The sequence below is a fragment of the Eleginops maclovinus genome, chromosome 7 (genome assembly GCF_036324505.1).
Source record: "Eleginops maclovinus isolate JMC-PN-2008 ecotype Puerto Natales chromosome 7, JC_Emac_rtc_rv5, whole genome shotgun sequence".
NCBI lineage: Eukaryota > Metazoa > Chordata > Actinopteri > Perciformes > Eleginopidae > Eleginops > Eleginops maclovinus.
The window spans coordinates 22,038,008-22,060,371 of NC_086355.1; the positions used below are offsets into that span (position 1 = coordinate 22,038,008).

The window sequence follows — 22,364 nt, forward strand, 5'->3', positions numbered from 1 at the left end:
GAATGGTGCCTCTCACCTACTGTTATTATAAAGCTACAGCCAGCAGTGGGAAACAGCTATCCTTGCCGCAAGTAGAACAAAAATAATTCCTTAGTATATATCAGCTTGCTAATTAGGACTTTATATCTCAGTATGTTCAATTCGTACAAACATTTCCATTTTTGCTATGGCAGGAAATTCCTGCACCGAGGCAGGAAATAGTCCACCACATAACACCTCGTAAAACCACAATTCTTTATTTTTAGGTTTACAGTTTGATTAATAAAATAAAACTGATATAATGTGATGATTACAGAGTTTAATATGTGTTGGGAGGATGTTATTGCCAGAGTAATTGTTAGGAGAAGATTGGTGCCTCTCTCACAGCTACAGTCAACAGTTTGTTAGCTTGTTTGTACATTATAGCTAATTTTGATACATTTGTACTAAAAACTAGATATTGTTATGGAAGGAAACCACTGCGCCCTGCCAGGAAATAGTTTAGCACACAATACCTCATGAAAACAGAAGTTATTAAGTTTATGTTTAGTGTTTTATACTGATTAAACAAACCTGGTATAATGTGTGCTTTAGACAATTTATTGAGGTGTTAGTAGGCTGGCTTTGTGTTCTAGACAAGGGTAACTGTCCCTTAATATTTACTGTAGAGGCATTAACATGGCGGTCTTCTCATCAAACTCGTAGCAAGGAAGCAAATAAGTACATTTACAAATATATTTAGCCATACTATAAGTCCCTATTTTGCTTGTTGACTTAAAACTGAACTTGGAATTAAAGTAACCTTTAGTGGATAACGAAGGAAGCAACAGCAAAAACATGAAGAATTTAAATCATATTTATAAAGATTTCCCTCTGAGGTTATCTTTCTGTAATAACCTTTCAATAAGGAATATTTTTTGGCAGTCATGTTATCCACAACTCATTTCAACAAACACATACCAGAGCAGTTTTAAATGCAGGAGCACACTCCATGCTGAGTAATGCCTCTTCCATTTGGCCATAAGGCCACCGCTCACATTCTCCGTGTTATCTGAATAATAACGAGCAGGGCTCAGTCTGACGATGCATTCACCAGAATCCATTAGTGTGTCTTAAATAAAGGATGAGATATGAGCTCAGCTCTGAACGGCCTTGAGAATAGAGTAAGTGCTCCTTTCAAAATTGTCCGTGTTGAATTTATGGGCCCCGGGGACATCTCATGGATAACGTTAAGGCCTGAATGACAGTATAAGCACATACTTTGCCTATGTATGCAGTTTCTCTGCTTAAGCAAATGCAAAATAGGCCACAGGTGTTTCTTTATTGTGGATCTCTTTTCTTTCTAAAAGTGCAAGGGAATGAGATTGTTTTAAATCAAAATCCCTCAAATTTGGAAAAAAAGGTGTTTACCAAAAGCCAACAAATGGCTGAGGTCTTCGCTCCAAAACAAAAAGACCAAGCTTTTAAAACTGGTAAAAGAGTTTCATTCAGAATGTTGCTTAGCTTTTATTTGACTTGATTCTATAACTCAAGATACAGTTGCCGATGACTTAATGAAATACATAAATATTAAAAACGACTAACATCTAAAAAGTCTATAAGATGCCCCAGAGCTACAGCTTATCAAATGAAATGGACCATTTAGCTCATTTAAATCACAGATTTCTCTCAGTTGAAAAATGGTTGGAAAGATTTTGAGTAATGTTCTCAACTTAACATATGTCTAGTTGTTCTTAGACATTTATATGCGATAATATTGCATATTATACCTTAAAAATACACATCTGAAACAAAACCTACTTATAATTATGTCATGTTTCAGTACAACCCTGTGTCGCACTGTTGGAAAGGAAGTCTCTGCATTGCCTTTTTGACGTCATTGTTTCCAGCAACATATTGTGTGCTAATGAGTCTATAAAATGAGGTATAGGAACCAGTCCAGTCTTCCCCTGAGATTTTATGGCCCTATTTATTTTATGAATGGACACCATAAACTGCTGCAGCAGTATATACACCCAATGTCAGAATGGAGAAAAAAAATGTGTACTTTGAATTAGTAAATAATAAAATAGTGTGACACCTGTACGATTCTGCAGCTGCTCTCATACAGAGATAATCATTTAACATCCATTTATTTGTATTTCTTTCTGGCAGTGGTAATGCTGGAAAAAGCAAGACAATACATTCTGTTATTGCCTTCACATAGGAGTTAACCCAGGGACATAAGACAGAAAAAGAAATGTGAGAAATGTTTTCTAAAAAGCTAATATACTCTACTAAGCTTTAATTCTTTATCTTTTTCATGCGTCTTTGCTTTTCTTACCAAGATGTCCCCTTTCAGAAGAAGACCGGGTTCAATGGTGATACAGATGCTGGTCTGGCTGTCACCCTGAACATTACTGCAAAAAAAGAAACCACAACATGTGAAATAACACGCCTGCCATTGTTACTTCTGTAAAATGATCACAGTCTAATCCAACATAACTCCACTGCATCGTTTCTTTTTGATGTTTCGTGTCTGGGTATAACTATGTTCACATGACATCGTCTACTAACGATCCGTCATTTGCTTGAACGGCGGCCATCACAAGGCGTAGCCGCGTAGCAGCGCTTGGCTAATTTTGGGTATTAGTGTCTACATGAGGAGAGTGGGATCAAAGGGTGGAAGGTGCTAATAGAGAGCATGTGAGAGAAAGTGGGGAGGAATGTGATTTGGGGCTCTAAGCGGTCGACAGTCTGGAAGTGTATGTGCACTAATGTCACACTTAGTTATGCTGTATGCTGTAAATGTGTTTATGTATTAACGCTAGACCACTAGATGTTCCACACAAGCAGGCTTCATTGTTTACAGTTACAACTTTAACAACGTTTCATAAAAGCTGCACCATTCAAATCAGAGGGCAAAAGCAAGGAGATAGGGATTAGGGAATTTAAAACCGCACTAAGAAATATTACGAAAGTGATATTCCATCAATGTTAAACGTGTCTCTTGTACCAACACACTCGCAGAGGATTATTAACCAACTCTCGGTTAAATTAAGCATTTTAGCATCTTTCAGCTAATTGTTTTGGTTTCTTGCCTACAAACTCTGCCCTCACTTTGAAGCATAAAAGCTCTGATAAACACTGTAGGTTAATTGTACGGTATCAAATTACAGACCAATGTTTAATTTAGCAACTAGCCAATTAACTCAGTGGAGATTTAGCAAATAAAGAGCCAGATATTACTCAAAGTAGTAAGAGGAGACAAAAAAACAGAGCTTAAAGGCAAGTTGATATTGGATTTATATTCAACAGATGGACAGAAACACAACTCTAATTCAATTAGTTTGGTTAGCCAACACTTTAGGCATTCAAACTCATAACGTGATAATATATAAATACTTTTGCTCTGCCACCAAGTGGCCAGAAATATCACAAAAACACAGCGTTGAGCTCCACTTACTAGCTTCGTTAGGGTCCATTCACATAAACCACTCTTTGTGGAGATTAGCGATGGATACTGAGAGGTCTGAGAGTGTCATTCAAATAATGGCCGAATAATGCAAGTTACTTAATGACAATTAACATTTTTGTACTCCCTCATTGAAGGGTTGTATAGCTCTGGACTGCCGGTTACGGGTTTTGCCAATGCTAGTCTTCTAGGAGTGCTGGTGCTTTCACAAAAGCACCGGATTTGGAATTAATGCCGAAGCTTTATATCAATGTTCATGAACAATTTTGTTAAAAAGTCCAGAGCTGCAGTAGGTGAAACATTATGAATGTAATTGGTTAATTTATTAAGTTGTTAGATTTTAAAATACTAGTGAGGTTTACAAATTGCATTTTTAGCTATGGAAACCGCATGGTCTGAACTTTGTATGCATGTTTTTCCTTTAGGAACAAGCACATATTTACTATGCACCGCGATAAAACAGTCTGGGTCTGTTATGTGCTGAATGCTTTTAAATGTGGCATCACTGCAGCCTGTGCCTCATCAATCTGAGGGCAGCTCTCCCCTGCTATCCTCTCCTTAACCTCCTCTCTTCCCAACACAACAATAGAGAAATCATAGAATCCATTATTTCCTGTCCGGCTCTGGGAACCATCAAGGGTCTTTTGGCAGTAATACCCCACAGGCGTCCACACGGATGCCTGTTTAACTGTTTCATTGGCTCTCCAGTCACAAATAACAGAAGAAGTGACTGCAGGATCTAAAGTAGGGAAACAAGAGCCTGCAGCTGGGGAGGCTAGCTAAACACAATAATGTGAGGCAAGCATAGAGCATAAACCGGCAAGGGTGAAGGCGAATGTGGATATTGGGGGGAAAGGGGAGTAAAGGGAGAGGCTATAAAGGAAAATCCGGGTTTTTTATTATTGAGCCACTACGAGCTAGCTTTCCATCGAATCTTGTAAAAGCATTTGAGAGCGAGTGTGTTTTAAGACTTACTAAATCCCAGATGTGTACACGGGCTGCATGGCCTGGTAGATCTTGAGAAAAGGACGACAACCTGCAACACAATTTAAAAAAAAAAAAGTTTAAAAAAGAAGAGGTTTATGTGACATTCCTGATGTGAGTGCATTTCTGCATTTACCTCCTTTGGACTCGAAGTTTGGGATGCCGTGCATGATAACATGGTGAAGGAACAGGGGTTTGTTGTTGATTTTGATATGTCCAGAGAGCAAGCCACTGAAGTACTCCACATACCTGAGCAAGATTAAGGAAGAGACAAACTCCTATTATAGTTACCCTGACCTCTGGTGACACTCAATACTTCTCAATACATGTAGTTAGCCATCCTAAATAAGTCAACCTTTCACCTTGTTTCTGTTCTATTATGTTATTTGATAAATGCAATGATTGTTGGTAGTGACAAACCTTGCAGTCACTTTTTTGACTCATTGTTTTGGTTTTTAGTCCCACAAATTAGCCTTTAAACTACACTTTCCATTCAAATATACTGCAAACAATCTGCTCAATGAAATGCTACTGGTTGCTTCTTAGCTTTTACTATCATATTAATTAATTATGAGGAGTTCCACGTTCTCCAGACAGACAACTGGAATAGGATGGCACAAGAAAATAAGGTCATTAAAATAGCGCTAGTTGGAAATCATAGCAATGTGTTTTTCAAATGTTTCGCGCTTCCATTAACTTTTTTAACGCACCAATTACAGATTAGCATAAAAGCAGCTGTTTTCACTTATAAAAAAACAGAAAATTCCCCTCTAGTCCAACTGCCCAACAATAAACAGCAGATAAATTAAACAACAAGTCAGACATATTAACATTGTGTTTAGCTCATTTGCTGCAGCCAGGTGGCCATTCAAATCCAAAACGCAGCTTTAAAGGGGTTTTTTTCAGAGAAAGTTCACTGGGGTCAAACTCATACTATAATCAACACATAGGGAGGGAAGGCTGACCTTTTCTGGGATGGCTGGCCTACAGGAAGCACCTTGTCTTCATAGAAGCGCTTCATGGCAAACCTGTCCAGAGCCTGGTCAGCACTACATTCAGACAGAGAAGTTTGGTCAGTATACATGAAGTAAAGCACCTTTTATTTCCACTGGAGCACATGCAATGTTAATCAACGGTATTTTGGAATGTAATGAAGGTACATTTTCTAAAGTCCTGCACTTAAGGACGATTTTGAGGTACCTTTCTTGAGTATTTCCATTTTATGCTACTTGACACTTCTACTCCACTACAATTTCAAAGCCAATATTGTCGTCAATACTCTACTAAATGTATCTGACACATTTAGTTACTCTACAGATTCAGATTTTAGTAAATTATTAATAAAAATTACAGTAATTACAGGTTAATATATTCATAACCAGTATCCAAAATAAATCACACTAGCTCCACCTTTTCCAGATGTAATAAACACATTAATGGATCAATAATCGTAATCCAGTAACTAAAGTAAAATTGTTCTGAAATTGACTATTTTGCGTAATGAGTACTTTTCGAATGCATGACTGGGGATTGTAATTGTAACAGATACATTTTACAGTAGTGTTGCTACTTTAACTTGAGTAATAGCTATATTCCTTCTTCCACCAAGTTTATATTAGTATGTACAGTATGTCATACGATGTGTTCATAGTAAGCTCTGCCATTTCGGCCATGCTTCTGTCACATAATGACATGAAATTGAATGTCAAGAAAAAGCATGTTTATGCAAGACCTTCCTTCAGCATTCTTTATATCAGTATACACAGGTGTCAACACACAACTAGGCTAGAAATAATAACCTGAGATGCACCTGTCACAACAAACATGACCTTCATAATATTTCCCATCATGTCGTGCAATTTTAGCCGAGTGTGTCTAGTACACATCTTAAGATCTTGCAGAAAATAATGCCCTCAGTCTTTATTCCTAACATCTAATTCTGCATGACCTCCTTAACCTAGCACACAGTAAAACACCTTCATGCCATTTTTTTTACGTAACATTTATATTCCCTTACGGCAAATGTCACAATGGTTTCATGTTCTGGCTTTTTGCTGCTACTTATATTTTAACAGCTACTTCACGGCAGCTTTAAAGAGATGTGTGAGGTAATGAGTTTAAAGAGAAAGGTAATACTTTTGCAGGGAACATTCTTTTCCTGGCGTCCTTTCCGAAACGAGTAATGGCCTACTTCTGATAATTTAACAATTCACATCTCTTTGGTTTATGTAAGAGAATGCCATTCTATCTATGAGATCTAAAATCAAATCCTATAAAGATAAATTGGCCACTTATAATTCCAGTCTTGTGATTTAGTGAGAAGCTAACTCATTGCTTTCTGCTTATAATTACAATATCAAATAGTTTTCCAAATAAAAGTGTTGTTCCCCGGTCTCATGTCCTGCCCCTCATTCTTGTGTTTATCACATCTCCGTCTGTTCCTCCGATGTGTGCTTCGGTCTTGTGATGAACAATGCTGGTTTATTTAGTTTTTCCTCTCATGTGTCCCCATTCTGCCGGTTTTACTTCTCCTTTATGTTTGGCTGTAGTCCAGTATGACTTTATCTGCTCTCTCTCTCTCTCAAAGTGTGCTGTACATTTCCCCTCTGGATTATGGACCTACCTTGCAGATATGTTGCTGTAATGCATGTAGGCTGCCACCACCACTCCCGTTCTGCCCCGGTTGCCCTGAAAAGACATAAATCAAACACAGATTTATCATCCAGGTAATGCTAGTCTGCCTCCTAGAGCAATTGTTCCACATCATCAGCATTTTGTGTAATGGGGTTACGATGGCAGTTTTATTAATGTGCAAAGCAAGATCCGAAACCCATATTGAATATTAGTGTTATCACTGAAACACACACACAAAGATAGAAGCTGCACTCCAACATAAATCTTTAGCAGGTACAAAACCCATACTGGGTTCAAACAAAGCCAAACTCCATTCAGGAAAAATGCATATTAAACGTTTTTTTGCTTGTTGTCTTACAAATTGAAAAATAAAAGTCTTACTTTGGCTTCCTTTTAATACCTTTTTTCGCTTTACAGCACATCAAAGTCTGCTCAGACTGGGTTCATACTACGGTAGTTCACCAGATTTATTCAGCATCCAAAAGAATAAATAAAAAAGATCCTGGGGTCTTAAATTGCACCATATTTTGTATACCATAATGCAACATGTAATCATCTTTTTGTTGAGCCCCTAGTGCCTACTAAATGCACACAAGTGAATTTAAACTACACATTTGCAGTTTGTAACTTTCTGCTATAAAGTGTAACATAGAGAATCCCAGCCCAAGCCAATGACATCATTGGGGTTTTTTATTCAGACTTTGGAGACCTCCTCAAGAACCACAGAAGACATTAAACACTGTTGTTACAGGCTAAATATTACCCCTCAAGACCTGTAGACTGACTGTAAAACTGGTGAAGTACCTCTTTTAAGACTTGTTTATATTAGTAGTATCAACTTCCAACATTTCAATTAAATCTGTAACTATTCATGTTATAAAAATATACTGCCTGGGCATTTAATGGGTGGTTTACCAAGCCCAAGCACATGATTCTATGGCAACACACCAGTCTCGGGTGGCAATTATTTTTCATGTCCATCAACCCTTAGAACAAGGGCCACTGTGGAGGATAAAGATCGCAGCGAGGAGCCCAGTGGAAATGATTTGTTGATATGTGAAACCCCGACACCGCCTGCTTCCTTAGTGACCATCAAAACCTCCGAGCTCAAACTCATCACCAGCATTACGCAACTGGCAGTAAAATAACAGCGGTTGTTATGGCAGCCGACTTGTTTGTAATGTCCCTGCGGGAATGTGTCGGAATGAGGCACTGATCCCATGGTTAATTCTCAAGTTACAAAACATGGTCAGAAACAGAGGGGTTAACGGGAAAACGATCAGGCATTACGTTAGGGACCTCGGGCGAGTGGTTTAATTTGGATACATGGTTTGCATAATTAGGAGCCAGACGAGGGTGGTTTGCCACAAGAGTATAGTGTGATGCAAGGAGTTTGGGCAAGAGGAAAGTATTGGTCAACTCAGTTTTTACAGTATTGTTACGAGTAAAAGGGTAAACAAACACGAGCAGCCATGGTGAGTGGTGAGCCTTTCGTCCCTAATTTGTGTTTTCCTAAGCCTGAACCCGACCCGAACAAGCACACAAAGAGACACACTCTCGCACACACACACTCCACCCTCAGCGTTTCAGTCATTACACACTAAAATACACATCACAGCTGCAGCCTCATGAAAGTGGGGGTCGTGAGAGGAGCCTGAGAGCACCCTCTGCTGACTAAAAATACCTCACACACAGCAGTGTCCCCTCGTCTCTCACCTTGTTGTGTATGACCACCACGTTGTGACTGTCCGCACTCAGCCACGTGTCCATGGCTTTGCAGATGCTGCAGATTTTGTCCAGAGCTGGAGCGTGGTGGTCAGGCCAGCCAAAGTCCAACACCTGAGAGAGGAGAGGGGAGGGGAGTGAAATGTTCAGTCAGATTGATTGTCATATGATACAGAAGAGAAGAGAAATTCACTCAGTTTTACCTTTGGATTAAGTTGGCTGATGTCATAACGCTTCTCACTGAGGTTGAAGAGCTAAACAAGAAGTAAAGGTAGAAACATTAGTACAAATCTATGGCATTTTCATTGTATGGACTTCAACAACCAAAACAACCATGAGTGTAATTTGTTACAACCCTGTAGACCACCTACAGGTTCATTTTGTTAGTCATAACCCCGACTGGAGGCAAGCAATGCACCGACTACCAGTCTCAGTTTAATTAGGCACCAAAATGTCCTGTTTAGCTATTGGAAATTGTCCGGAATTACGTAGACAAAGGGATTCATTTTAGACAAAGTCTTATTCACCGTCTCTACAAATAATAAGCCTGTTTTTAAAGTCAACGTTTACTTGAATGTTGATCCAAAACTAAAATAAAGGAGCAAATGCACTTGTTTTTAAACAAACTATGATGTTAACTTGACACTTTTTTATAGCAATTTGTTACTTTGTGATTGTTTTTTTAACAAAAAATGTCCCCAAAACATAGCTGACAATGATGTTTATTTGCATGGGAGAATCGTTGTGTAGTAGACGGGGTCGTTCACACATAGACACTAGGTTTTGAGATTCATATTACACACTAATACAGCAGAAATGTTTCACAGCCTATTCAGAGAGTAAGAGTAATTAACTGTATCAAATAGCCGCAGCAATGGCTTGAATCCAAGAATATATATCTTTAGGCTGGGCGTTTGTGTGGTTAGTTTTAAGTTGATTAAAAAAGCAGTTACCAACAGACAGTCACAAAAGATAGCAACAGCATCCGATGTACAGAGATGTACACACGTACAGATAACAAAGATAGCTCGTGTCTAGCTCTAATGACTCAAAGATAATCGCAGTTTTCCTGTCTGAATTGTCCATATGTAGCAGGAAACACGTAGAAAGTGTACCAGGTAGTTGTGTCCGTGTTTGGAGCGCAGCATGGAGGCGACCTCCCGCAGGTTGGCGGCGTAGCTCTGCTCCTCCACGCTACTGGGGAAGGAGACGGAGATAATCCTCTCTGTGATGTACAGCAGGTCCAACTCGTAGCTCTCCTCCAGGGCCTGCAGCAGACTCACACTCCTGTCAGAACAAGAAGAGAACTTCTCATCAATGTGGGTTATCGGGGGTCAAGCAGGAATGTTGCAAATCAAGGGCTCAAAACAAAACTGAGGTGGACTGCTGGACGAAATGAGTAGCCAGAAATAATGTCAAATATCTGATTTACATTTTTTCACCTGAAAATAAGAAAAAGTGATGGATGCTTCTCTCTGTACCAGTCAAATGTGTGATTTAAACAACAAGATGTCTGTACTTTCCTTACACTTTACAAATTGTACAGTAAATCCATTTTAAATCATACACAGTACACATTATCTTCCAAAAATCCACCGGTGGAAACGTTTAATACTGATGACGTCACTGTTCCACGACTCATTCCAGTGATTTCATACAGACACATGCGGAGCCAAAGCATAAATAATGAGGCTGCTTACATCACCGGTTTCACTGAAGGTCCTGAATGTTCTCAATGCAGCAAATGACCCTTCAGATACACACAACACAACTCTGAACTTCTACTAGAAACAAATATCCTAAAAAGGAAAGGGGAACGCAGCATATAAATACCACATCTCCGATGACATCATTATATCCCAGAGGGCTTCACATTGGCGTGCAAAAGAACAAGTTCTCCCCTCTGTATTAAACATGTTGTGTTGTTAGACGTTGGTAAGAGGGGAAATAGAGCGAGGAGAAATTGATTAAACATGGAAGATTTTGAAAATATTGCAGCATACCAAAGATTACAGTAGGTACGCTCAGAAAATGGTTCTTGATGGAGTTATTCTGGTGTCAAATCAGGTCGAAATTAAAGTTAGAAAGAAAATAGGCCTTTATCAAAATTGATCTGTAATGAAGCTTTTTACTTGAAACAGAAAACGACCAAGCAGAAAGACTCAGCGTGATCCGTAATGCTTGCCAGCTGATTGCATAAGAGTCCAAAAGTCCAATTCTTACCTCATGATCTTCAATAATGATATTAGTCTAGAGAATTGTTTTTGGAGCTATGAAAAAATGGCTTGTTGATAGGACAATAGTTTAACACAAAGACAGCTTTCTGTACATTTAAAAAGGTAATGAGGGATTTTTCAAAGTCAAAGTGAGCTATTCCTTTAATTTCCCGAGCTGATCTGGTCTTTTTCAGAACTTGAACTTTATGGGTCGGCGATATGAAGAGGTGAAGGCGGAGGCGTCTCGACCCCAGGGGCCCAGACTGCAGCATATTTCCCACATTTGTCAGTTGTGCGCGGCTCCTGAAGGAAATTGCTCATATGTCTGGGAGAGAGGAGCTCTTGAGATTTACTATACTGTGAGTACTGCTCTGTACTGTACATCTGGAGCCACTCACAACCTGCTTACTGGAAATGATGCATCGGCAGTGATAGAGGGGAAACCTCTATGTGAAGTTAGGGTTAGAGGAGTAGTTAGGGTATTGGGTTTGTGTTAGGAGTTTTTAGGGTGAGGGTAAGGGTTACGGTTCTGTATAACAAATTAACTCTCTTTAATTCTAAATCTGATAGTTTCATGTAATGTGAATATGTTATGTTTAGTATCTGGGCCCCTGTCCTAAAGCTTCCTATAGCTTATCGGGGTGTCCCATTCCACATATCTCCATTACGTCGTATGATTGTACTTTCTGCTTGTGAATGAATACATGAATTGATTTGGCATATGCTCTCATGTGTCGCAACAAACATCTTGATTTATTGTTTTTGATTTGCCTTTATTATGTTTTTCTTTCATTTTTTAAAAAATATATCGCTACAGGCCATACAAACGATAAATAATAGAGTTACAATTCAAATTCATGAATAACTAAATAACAACCCACGAATAAAGAAAATAAAAAATAGTTGTGTGCCTATGTTGAACCAATTTTAAGGGTTTCTTATTCTCATGATTATTTTTCCCATTCTGTGCAAGTTATTTACTAGATTCTTATATTCTGAATTCATTGATTTATCATCTTTTAACCAATTCCTTGTTAGTACTGTATGTCAGGTTTTCTAGTTATTTGACTTGCATGTCTTTAATATTCTTTCTGTCCCATTTTGTTTATATCTCTTTGCATTCCCTCCTGTGTTTTTCCCTCTGTCTTTGCATATGTATTTCTTTGGCCTCTGGCGGCAGTTGTAGACTTGTGGTTTGGTTCTGTTCCAGACACCACCAGCATGCGTTGACCGGCAGAGCGCAAACCTGCTTCTCATCAGCACCAGAGATGAAAAGATTGCTCATTTTCTTGCACGTCGCATCTAAAGAATGACTCGTTATCTCCTCACGCTCAATTTCAGAGCCGAGTCGATCTCATTGGTGCATTCAAAGCAACGCCGACTTTGAATGTTTTATCAGGAAACCTGAGACATTAGGCCGTTAAACATCTCGCCAGATATTTCTGAGTCATATGAGGGAACCTCTTCTATCAAAACACTGAGAGGCCTCCTTGATCCACACTTCCTCATGGTGAACATTTCTCACAGTCTCAACGATGAGTCTAAATGAATCACAGCACTTGAGGATTGACTTTATTATGGTTATCAGTTATTTCATATTAATATTGGACTAATCATTGTGTTTGTAATTACAATGGATCATCTGACTATGTGTGAAGTTTATATCATGTACCGACAAAACAACAGAGAATTATCACCAAGCCTTTGAGCGTTTTGGTTCATTGTTTTGGTTTGCGGCCCAAAATCTCCAGTCTGGTCCAATCTGTTTTGAAAAGCAGTAGAACTCTGTCCACTTCCTGTCCTGCACTGTTTTTGGTCTTAGTCTTAGTCCTGCGTCAAATGCCATTGTTAGTTTTAAGCAGTCCGAGTCAACCTTATCCTGTTTTTCTTCATGTACAGTTCTAGTTGACTAAAGGTTTGGACATTTAAGTCATTTCTAAGTTAGAGAGTTCCTTTTCAAAGCAGACAGGCCAGTCGGCCATCCAATTACCTTTTAGTTTTTGTCAGATTGAATTGCCACATTCATTTTAAAGAACAGTGTAAGTACCTGCACTACATTTCAAGTTCAAGTTGTGTAACCTCAACTATCAGCTCTGTTTGGGAATGAGTTTAATTGATAGTCTAGAACCAAAAGTAGCAAAGTAGATAACACAAAAAAACGTTTGTTTATTTACCAAGATATCCTATTTAATCTGACATTTAAATCTGGTTTCTTTTGAGGCGGATGAGGGTGCGTATCTGTATATCAGCTCTGCAGCACAACCCTCCATACGGATAAAAGTCTGTCTGTATCAGAATGACTGTCTGGACCCACTAGTTTGATTGGATACATTCCTTGAGCCAGAGCATTACACAAGAGACAACTGTCACATGACCCCGCTGCTATGCACTTTTGAAAAGCCTTTGATTTTCCTTTATATGGATGAAAAATGACTATAATCTAAAACTCTGCATGTGCTGTTAATAGGGACGGTGTATCAGACGTTGAACTGTTTTTATAACTGCATCAACTCTTTGACTTGCCGCGAAGGAGTCATACTGTCACTCACACTTAAGGACGGCTGTTGTGGTGTTGAGTTTTACACATTAATTACACAACTGACAACATCTGTGACTTCATAAATACAGAGGTGAGAGGGGCTGACACCAAATATCTTTGTGTCCAACTACACAGTATGGGGTCCAGTTCAATGGCAGGGCATGTAGCTTCACTAACCCCGGTAAATCGGCAAATATCATATTACACCCAAACTTTTCCTTTTAAATGTATCATATCTGAATGTGATAAGGTTATTCTTAATATTCGTTTTACATCCTTCATTATCTCTTTTGTCCTTTTGGAGAAAACAGTGGGGATTAGCATTTTAAAAATAATTCAAAAAGACAAATGAAGCCTTTTATGGTAAATTTGCAACTGGAAGAGAACAGAACATAAGAGAATATGAGTTCCTACCTTGATGGTCTGCGCCGTGACTCCATGCTCTTTGAAGACTTTGTTGAGCCCTAAGAAACACAGGAAACAGAGGCCTATGCATGTGACTTTGATACCATCAAAAGTGCTTCCAAATATATACATGGGGTAAAAAGACATTAAGATATAATATCTGAAGAACAAACAAGCTTATTGGAAACCACCTCAGAATGATTGATTTCCCTCACCACCATTGTTTACCGTTCTTTAACTGTTAACTGCTTCACCAAGGCTTCCATATAGTGTCATAAAGCCAATAATGTCACCAATAGTTCCATTGATTTTAGATTTACATGGTTTTTAAAAAAAGACCGTCCCATAACCAAACTGTCCTTCTATTATACCACAAGTTCAATCTTCTTTATGTTTTTGAAATAAAGCTAAACCATTGTCAAGTTTCAGAACTCGGTAACCATGCATAGGGTACATCATTTCAAGTTTAATTTTAGCGGCCATTGAAAATCTTCAATGAAGCATGAATTAATAGGAAATGAGTGATCAAGGTAAAACTCATGTATGAACTGGAATGCAGAAACTGGAGGATAAAGGAGAAAATGTTAGTATTGGAAGCGTTCTGGTCTCCATTTGCAGACGGTTTGCAGTCCAAGCAGTATTAACAGCAGTTGAAGGCAGGTCAACCATTTTGGAGAGTCAAAAAGGCGATATGCAATGACAGAAATGCTAACTTGGAACCCATCGACATGCTTGTAAACTTGCTAATTGTGAAACAATCCAGTTGTAGACGTCCTACCTCAACCCCAACTACATCGTAAGTTGCTAATTGGACCATAAACAATGAGCGGCATACAGAAGTATTGGTCTGATATCTGCTGGCAACAGGATATTGGGCAGTTGCATCCATCTAACACTAATTCATCGAACCCTAACCCTAGTTTGAAGTTGTATTCAGAATGGCCAAGTTATTTTTGCTTTACTTTACATCCAAGGCCACATTTTACACAAGGTATGCGAAGTGCACCTTGTGATGGCATGTCTTATACACTATGAGTTAGGATCCGTCAGATGGCACCCATGCAAAGTTAAGCAAAGGCCCTTGCAGAGGAAGTTTGGCTGATGGTGATTGACTGTGTTTGTCTCCACTATGCCTCGTCTCCCTCACCTCCCCCTCCATTTAGCTCAAGGATGGGGTCAAAGGCCATGTGGACTTGTTCACTCCCCTGTGGTGATTTGGTCACATGTACACAGGAGGGGGGTGTTATCTATCATCATCCATTATATCACCCTGGCTGGCTGGGCATCAATGTGAGGAGCACCGCTCGCCTCCCTGGATGATTTTCAGCCTGCTGTGCCAAGCTGTCTGTCAATGTACACATTTACCAGAGATACCATCCAGTATATTAAAGTAAAGTAATCATGAGGGGACCCATTCGTGGATCAACTTCCCATGATGTGTTTTTGCATCCCAAAAGGATTATGTTTGCAGCTGCTTTTCATGCCGTTTGCTTTCACCAAGTTTTGAAAAATCAGGCCATTGCATTATCTGTAAGCCTGCTGAAAAACAGACAAATAAACAAAAAACCTAAATTGCTCATTAGAAGTCAGCTGTAAAAAGTTGTGATGCAAAAAGTGGGCATGAAAATTCCTCAGTATTTTCTGATTGTGTTGCATAGCCAAGCTAGCAAAAAGACTTGAATTTTGTCAATCATTTGATGTTTAGAAGCAGGAAAACTAATCTAATTGTTGCTGGGGCAAAGCACTAAAATATGTAGTCTAAGTTTTGCACCATCTATATCTTGGCGAAAGTAGTTCCAAGAAAGTTTGTTGAAGTATTTGACTTGTTTTGACAGTATATACCAGTGTATATACATGGTCAACAAGCATTCCTGCAGTTTGACAAGTGTTTGCAGAAATGCAGACATTATAGAAAAGCTGGATGTTCCCATATAAAACATTTTGGTTTAATTGTTGTAACCATTCTTAGAGAGTACTGCATGGATACAGATAATACAGGTACACACTTAGACATAAACATATTAGTTTTTGCCAATTCCTTATTTTGTGCAAGAAAATCCAACTTGTACCATCAAATTATATACAGCATTCATTGGCTCCATCATACATCCCTAGCACTCATATAGGTCTGTGTCTCAAGTGAGGCAACACAAAGCAAATCCCCCATTTTCTGCCTGAGCTTCAGCCTAAACGTTTCAGTATGTTGCCAGGGGCTATCAAGAACAGAGTCGCCAAAAAAGGGACAGAGATGAATGAGCAAGAAACAGCCAGCATGAACAAGGCTAAGAGTGCTGTGGGACTAATTGGGCATGAAAGTCAGGGAAAGCCCAAAGTTCTCTTAAATGGACCAATGTGAGGTGATCACAACATCTTCACATGATGCTAATGACAAGGTTAAGATGTCCGAGAAATCCCATTTATTACATGGTGCCACCACTTCAAAAAGCATGCAAACAAATATCCTAATTAGAGACTGGCGGAGAGTTTTGAGGAGCTGGTGTTTATATTGTGCTACAAAGATGGCAGTTAATTGATAGTTTTTCCTTCAAATTGGTCTGAATTGGTGTGCAGAGCATTTAATGAGCCACAATATTTATGTAAGGGTTCAACCGTCTGGGAAAATTTCAATGTCACAGTGAAGCTACGGTCGGGTAATAAAACAATAACTTTCTCTGTGGTCACATTGATGTTTTTGCCATTGAGGAACTGGAATAAATCGTGGTGTTCTGAGTATTGTGATTCTATCAATGGATTGTACTGTGGGGCTCACATCAATGGATCCATTTTCTAATTGCAAAGTAGAAAACATTAGCTTCTGAACATCACACAAACCGCACCCCAAGACCTGTTACTCTCCATTGAGAACTTGTGTTCGGAAGGAGCGGTGGGGGTGAGGTAGCGAGTGAGGAGAAGGAGGAGGAGGAGGTGGGAAATGGAGTGGGGGGTCCAGCAGGCCTGATTCCAGATGAAAACCATCTGCGGAGGTTGACTTTACAAGCAGGCCATTCAAATTAACCATCTGAGAAAGAGCAAGGCGGGAGGGAAGGAGGGAAGGCGAAAGACGTTGGGGGCTGGTAAAAGTCTGCCAAAGAGAGAAACTGTTCTATAACAAAGAGAAAAAATAAGCGATGAAGGATCGGACAAGAAAAGAACAAGCTACACGACCCATGTTGAGTAAATCCATCCAAACATTGAGTCAGTCCATTGCGTCCTACCTTCCGGAAAAGGTACCCCGTACTCCATCGCCATGCCCCCCTCAGAGAGGAGAGCCGCCTTCTCAAAGACCCTCCTCGGTTCATCTTTGGAGAGCTCTCTCTGCCTCACACTGCGTTCTGTCCAGCAGTGAAGTTTCCCCCGTGAAACCTCTCCCTTTTTCTCTGACAGCGGCAGAAGGAAGAAAAAAAATTCCCCAAGGTCTCTATTTTGGGCAGTTGCCTGTAGTGTCCCACTGCATGCTCCTGCTTGGACCGGACTCCTCCACAGCGCTCCTTGTCTCTGTCTTGTGTCCGCTCTGCCTGTGTGTTGGTCACCCTCCCCCCTCCCACTCAGCCTGCCGTTGCGTTATCTCACCCCCCTCATATTCAACTTTTCCCTCCCTCTCTCTCTCTCATCTGTGTACGGATCTAAATTGCGACAGAAAACCCTTTCCGTCTCTTTAGGCAAACATGTGGGTATGATGCATGTTTATACACACAAACAAAGACACACACACATACACACACACACACACACACACACACAAATATATCAGCTGACTGTAGATCTTCACCACTGTGTGTGTGTGCATTCAACTGAATAGTTGTGTATTCTTTGGTTATTCGACACTAATGTGTTTTGAACAGGTGATTTCACAAACAACTGCACTTGAATGCGGTTGTGGAAGAACTCGGGCCTTTTAACGAGACCTCTCAAGGAACATTTGGTCCTTTTTCTTTACTTTTAATAAGGAACAGTTTATAACGAATCTTCTGATTGAATAATAAAGTAGAACCAGTCCTCTAACATTGCCAAATGTCCTATCTCGCAAACTTTACTTAAAAAGTCCTTTGTGCATCCAACCCTTGAATTTGGATCCACTCCAAAAAAAAAATGTTCCTCCTTACCTCCATTCTACAGCCTTCCACCACTTTCCATAAACATTTCAGTTTCCCTGTTATCGTGCGGACAAAGAAAGCGCACCAATAACCTTTTTGGCAGAAGTTAAACATCGAATGATTTTAACCAACTCAGCAAGAAGAAGAAGAAGAAGAACACAAGACCGACCAAGGGTGGAACTGATCCAGTGGAGCGAGAGAAGGTCATGTAGTCATAAGACAAATCCTTTTGCTTTTTCATGCCCTGAGGAAATAAGTGCGTTGAACATCTCCCTGACATCACAGTATAGTCACACAGCAAATGCCCATGACAACACAGCAACAGCTGCACTGGCACACACACTTGCACTCATTGAACACTTTCAACACATGCATACTGACGTGATGGTACACTATGTCTGCAACGCAAATGCATTAAATTGCACACTTATAATCACTGTGTTTCATTCTCTGCCCCTTAGTTAAAGTGCAGACCAAATTATGACCTAAGAGGGAAAACTCATGAGCTGTGCAAAACACCGTCTGATATAGAGGTCCTGCATGTAGGGGTAAAGAAGCTTTGCTGTCCTGGTTTGCAATCTATGAGAAAGCTGAGGACAAACACAGGGAATACCAATATCAGCAGCCACACACGCACAGAGCACACTGGTGAAATGTTTGTATTTTGGTCCTTTTGCGGAGAAAATGGGGAAATGGCCTTGGGTGGTAACTTTAATTTGGTTACTTGATCCTTCCTTTCCCAGACAAAATACAACTAACAGGAAGTTGTGTCATAGACAACTTGTGCCCAGTGAGTCCAAGGAAAACATGCACGCTCTGATTGTGTGGGTGTGTGAGTGTGTGTGTGTGTGTGCGTGTGTGTGTGTGTGTGTGTGTGTGTGTGTGTGTGTGTGTGTGTGTGTGTGTGTGTGTGTGTGTGTGTGTGTGTGTGTGTGTGTGTGTGTGTGTGTGTGTGTGTGTGTGTGTGTGTGTTCCTAACATGCGCTTAGGGAACCATGATAACTATTTCCTTAAAGAAACTATATGTAGGCTTACGGGTGATATCATAGAATTAGTCAGGTGTGTCTCTCATTACCCGTCACTCCCTGGGGTGTCTGGACAGAAATGCCATACTTCAATGGTGAAAACCCAATGCAGTCACAATGCCTAATGACAGAACAATATTCAAGGATGTGTGGTTTTGATTATACTTATCTTTCAATATGTATATCAGCAAATTGAACTTGACACAGCTGAATGTGAAGCAGCCCAGTGGCAAAGCGTACGGAATACGGAAGCAATACTATTTTACTTCTTAAAATCAATTATGCAATCACTGAGTTGTTATTATTTGTGTTGTTGTTGTATTTGCTACTGTGCTTGTGCCTGTATCATCTACGTTATTCCCAGGGTAGTTATTAACATCCACTATAACCAGGCTAGAGTGGTGGATGGGTGTTAAGCAGAACCATCTGAACAGCACTAATTGAGAACTGTCTAAAAAGGCTAGGTACTTTAAAAAAGTTCTTGGCAAATGATTGGATGAACCACCTGTCATGCATTCATTACCAAAGCCATTTGGTAGAAGAGCAAAAATATATTTTACGTTACAAAAAGCCTTCAGTGTCATTCTTTGCTTTTTAACAAAGAATTTCAACATCTATTATTAAATGCAGCATCGATGCTAACATGGTTAATAGCGGCCATTGTTGTTTTGAACCGTTGCCTCTATGAAACCTACAATTTATGCTAACAACCTTTACTCCAGTCTTTGGCCAAGGCCTAACCAAGTGTTCAAGGTACATTACCATACCATCACCCTATTTTATTAGCTATAAACACAATCCTTTATCGTTAGCATACTGTTGTTACCATACGCAGATAATGTATGAACCAAGATTTTTCTGAAATGTTGGCATGATAGGTGATCAACGGATATAGATTATGTCAACTTTTTTGTCAGTTAGTTGGTATCATTAGGGTTCAAAATGTCTATCTGACATTGGTGTAAGAGTTTAATAAACCTTTGAATTCTGTTGCTGACCTTGACCTTTAACCTTCCTGCATGTGTGTGTGTACCACAGGAGGCACAAATATATCATTCTGTATCAGGTTGAGTTGCACTGACAAATCCACCCATTGTCTGCCTTTGAAACATGTCAAGTAAATAGGTCAAATGGGAACGGAATCAGCAGCCTGGCTTGAATCCCAGCTCAGAAATCCCCACTCGTCTTGTTTAACACTTGAGTTCCAGTAGGGCAATTGGATGAATTGGTTATCATCTAGAAACAAAAGGCTGGTACTTGTGATGTGTGGGTTTTATTGGAAACTCCAAAAATTTAGCAGTTAATTGGATTTGTACTATTCTGGGCCCGTCCACACTGCCAATAGTTAACAAGTACTTCTGTGAACACCCAAACAAGTTGTAGGGTTAGGGTTAGGATAAATGAATGATTTGTTGTCTCTGTATCATATCAACACGAGGTTGTTCTAAAGCATTTAATTATTAATTATGTGTTAGTTGTTGTTTTAAAATGTACTTCCTGTAAAAGCAGTGCAGCTGTTTTTCCCACCAGCTGGAACTTCTCTATCCACTCACCATTAATATCCTTCCCACATCAAATACATGATCTGTTGGCATGTGTCATAGAGGCAGATTAATGTGCTCTTTCAGCTCAGTAATCTAAGCAAAAGAGATGGCTTAACAGTTGAAACTCACCATGGTGTCTACATGTTTGAGAGGGTGGTCACTGCTTGGAGCCTGATCAGACAAAACAAAAACAGAGAGAAACAGAAAGTCAGATCAATACCTGCAATACTTTTTACCTCAAAATGTGGTTTTATTTTATGTTGTGTCAGGTCACATCATCTCGTTCAATGCTATGTCGCAGTTGCACTCAGCGCCATTCTTTGCCCTAATGTGGCCTGTTGGAGCAGAGTCGGGCTCCACCTTGGATGCGTGGGACCATCTATAATCCCTCTGTGCAAATATTTACACAAAGAGACAGGTCTGCTTCCATTAGCCAAGACTAGAGAGTCCATCCGTGGAACTGTCTTTTTCAATGCCATATACAGCTATGGACAGAGAGAGAGGACTGGGCCAACAGAGACAGACGAGGAGAGAGAAATTGGGGACAGAGAGAAAGGAAAGAGAGAGAAGAGATAACGAAATGAGAGTGAGAAGTGGGTGGATGGACAGTCAGGGTCGGCTTGGGCTATAAAGAGAGAGAGAGATGAAGGTAAAAACAGAGGTTCATGGGAAAGAACAGAAGAAGAAAACATCAGAGCTATCCCTGATGTCATGAGGTTGTGTGGGCGCGGCTTACCACAGACTACCACACGTTCACAGATGTCACTAAATGAAGCCTAACAAATTCAGTCTAATAGTCATATCTTTATGTAGCAAAGATTTGAGAATGACACAAATACTCATTTTCACGAAGTCTGCTGTCTCAGTTTTTATGATGGCATTTGCATAAACTCCAGAATGTTATGAAAAGTGATCAGATGAATTGTACTTCATTTCAAAGTGATAGGTGCTGTGGAAATGAACTTAATGCTAACAAAGTTAAGAGGTTCAATTGTTCAGAAGAAGGCTTCAGGGCGCCCAAGAAAGTCCAGCCAGTGCAAGGACCGTCTCCTAAAGTTGATTGAGCTGCGGGATCAGGGCACCACCAGTGCAGACCTTGCTCAGGAATGGCAACAGGCAGGTGTGAGTGCATCTGCATGCACAGTGAGGATAAGACAGACTTTTGGAGGATGGCCTGGTTTCAAGAAGGGCAGCAACCAAGCCACTTCTCTCCCGGAAAAACATCAGGGACAGACTGATGTTCTGCAAAAGGTACAGGGACTGGGGAAGAGTCATTTTCTCTGCTGAGTCCCCTTTCAGATTATTTGGGGCATGCAGAAAAAAGCTTGTCCGGAGAAGAAACCAGTGCCAGTCTTTATTCAGTCCTGTGTCATGCCAACAGTAAAGCATCCTGAAACAATTGTGTGGGGTTGCTTCTCAACCAAGAACACAATTTTGCCTAAGAACACAGCCCTGAATAAAGACTGGTACCAAAACATCCTCCAAGAGCAACTTCTCCCAACCATTCAAGCAATGTAGTATTGAACCTCAATAGTTTTTTCTCGCGTGACCAAAAACAGCCCTTAAACTGTAAAACGTCACAGTCAGACCCTCAGGCTTGTTTACTTATTTTTTGATAAAATATGTTCTTGTCAAATCTAGTAAAGAAGTCAAACTGGGGACCACATTTGACTTCAGGAATATTTGGATAAAGCAAGCATTGAGCTCATGCAGGACACTAAAGTTAAATCCCCCAGCTGTTATCAGCTGAGAGCCTACTGAGTGA

General features: G+C 40.0%; 1 protein-coding gene across 12 annotated transcripts in view; it reads right to left on the reverse strand.

Moving 5' to 3' along the window:
- Nucleotides 1-22,364, reverse strand: part of tns1b (tensin 1b) — a 188,262-nt gene that overhangs the window by 47,663 nt on the left and 118,235 nt on the right. For 9 of the 12 annotated variants that reach the window (XM_063888451.1, XM_063888455.1, XM_063888450.1 and 6 more), the window contains 10 exons: nucleotides 20,729-20,770; nucleotides 13,946-13,995; nucleotides 9,892-10,063; nucleotides 8,980-9,030; nucleotides 8,768-8,890; nucleotides 7,041-7,105; nucleotides 5,383-5,466; nucleotides 4,554-4,666; nucleotides 4,409-4,469; nucleotides 2,303-2,378 (listed from right to left, as the gene is read on the reverse strand). In XM_063888451.1, the coding sequence (XP_063744521.1) occupies nucleotides 2,303-2,378; nucleotides 4,409-4,469; nucleotides 4,554-4,666; nucleotides 5,383-5,466; nucleotides 7,041-7,105; nucleotides 8,768-8,890; nucleotides 8,980-9,030; nucleotides 9,892-10,063; nucleotides 13,946-13,995; nucleotides 20,729-20,770 (837 nt within the window). Of the gene's footprint in view, nucleotides 1-2,302; nucleotides 2,379-4,408; nucleotides 4,470-4,553; nucleotides 4,667-5,382; nucleotides 5,467-7,040; nucleotides 7,106-8,767; nucleotides 8,891-8,979; nucleotides 9,031-9,891; nucleotides 10,064-13,945; nucleotides 13,996-17,151; nucleotides 17,429-20,728; nucleotides 20,771-22,364 lie in introns of those variants that run through there. The other 3 variants (XM_063888454.1, XM_063888461.1, XM_063888460.1) reach the window with 2 other exon arrangements.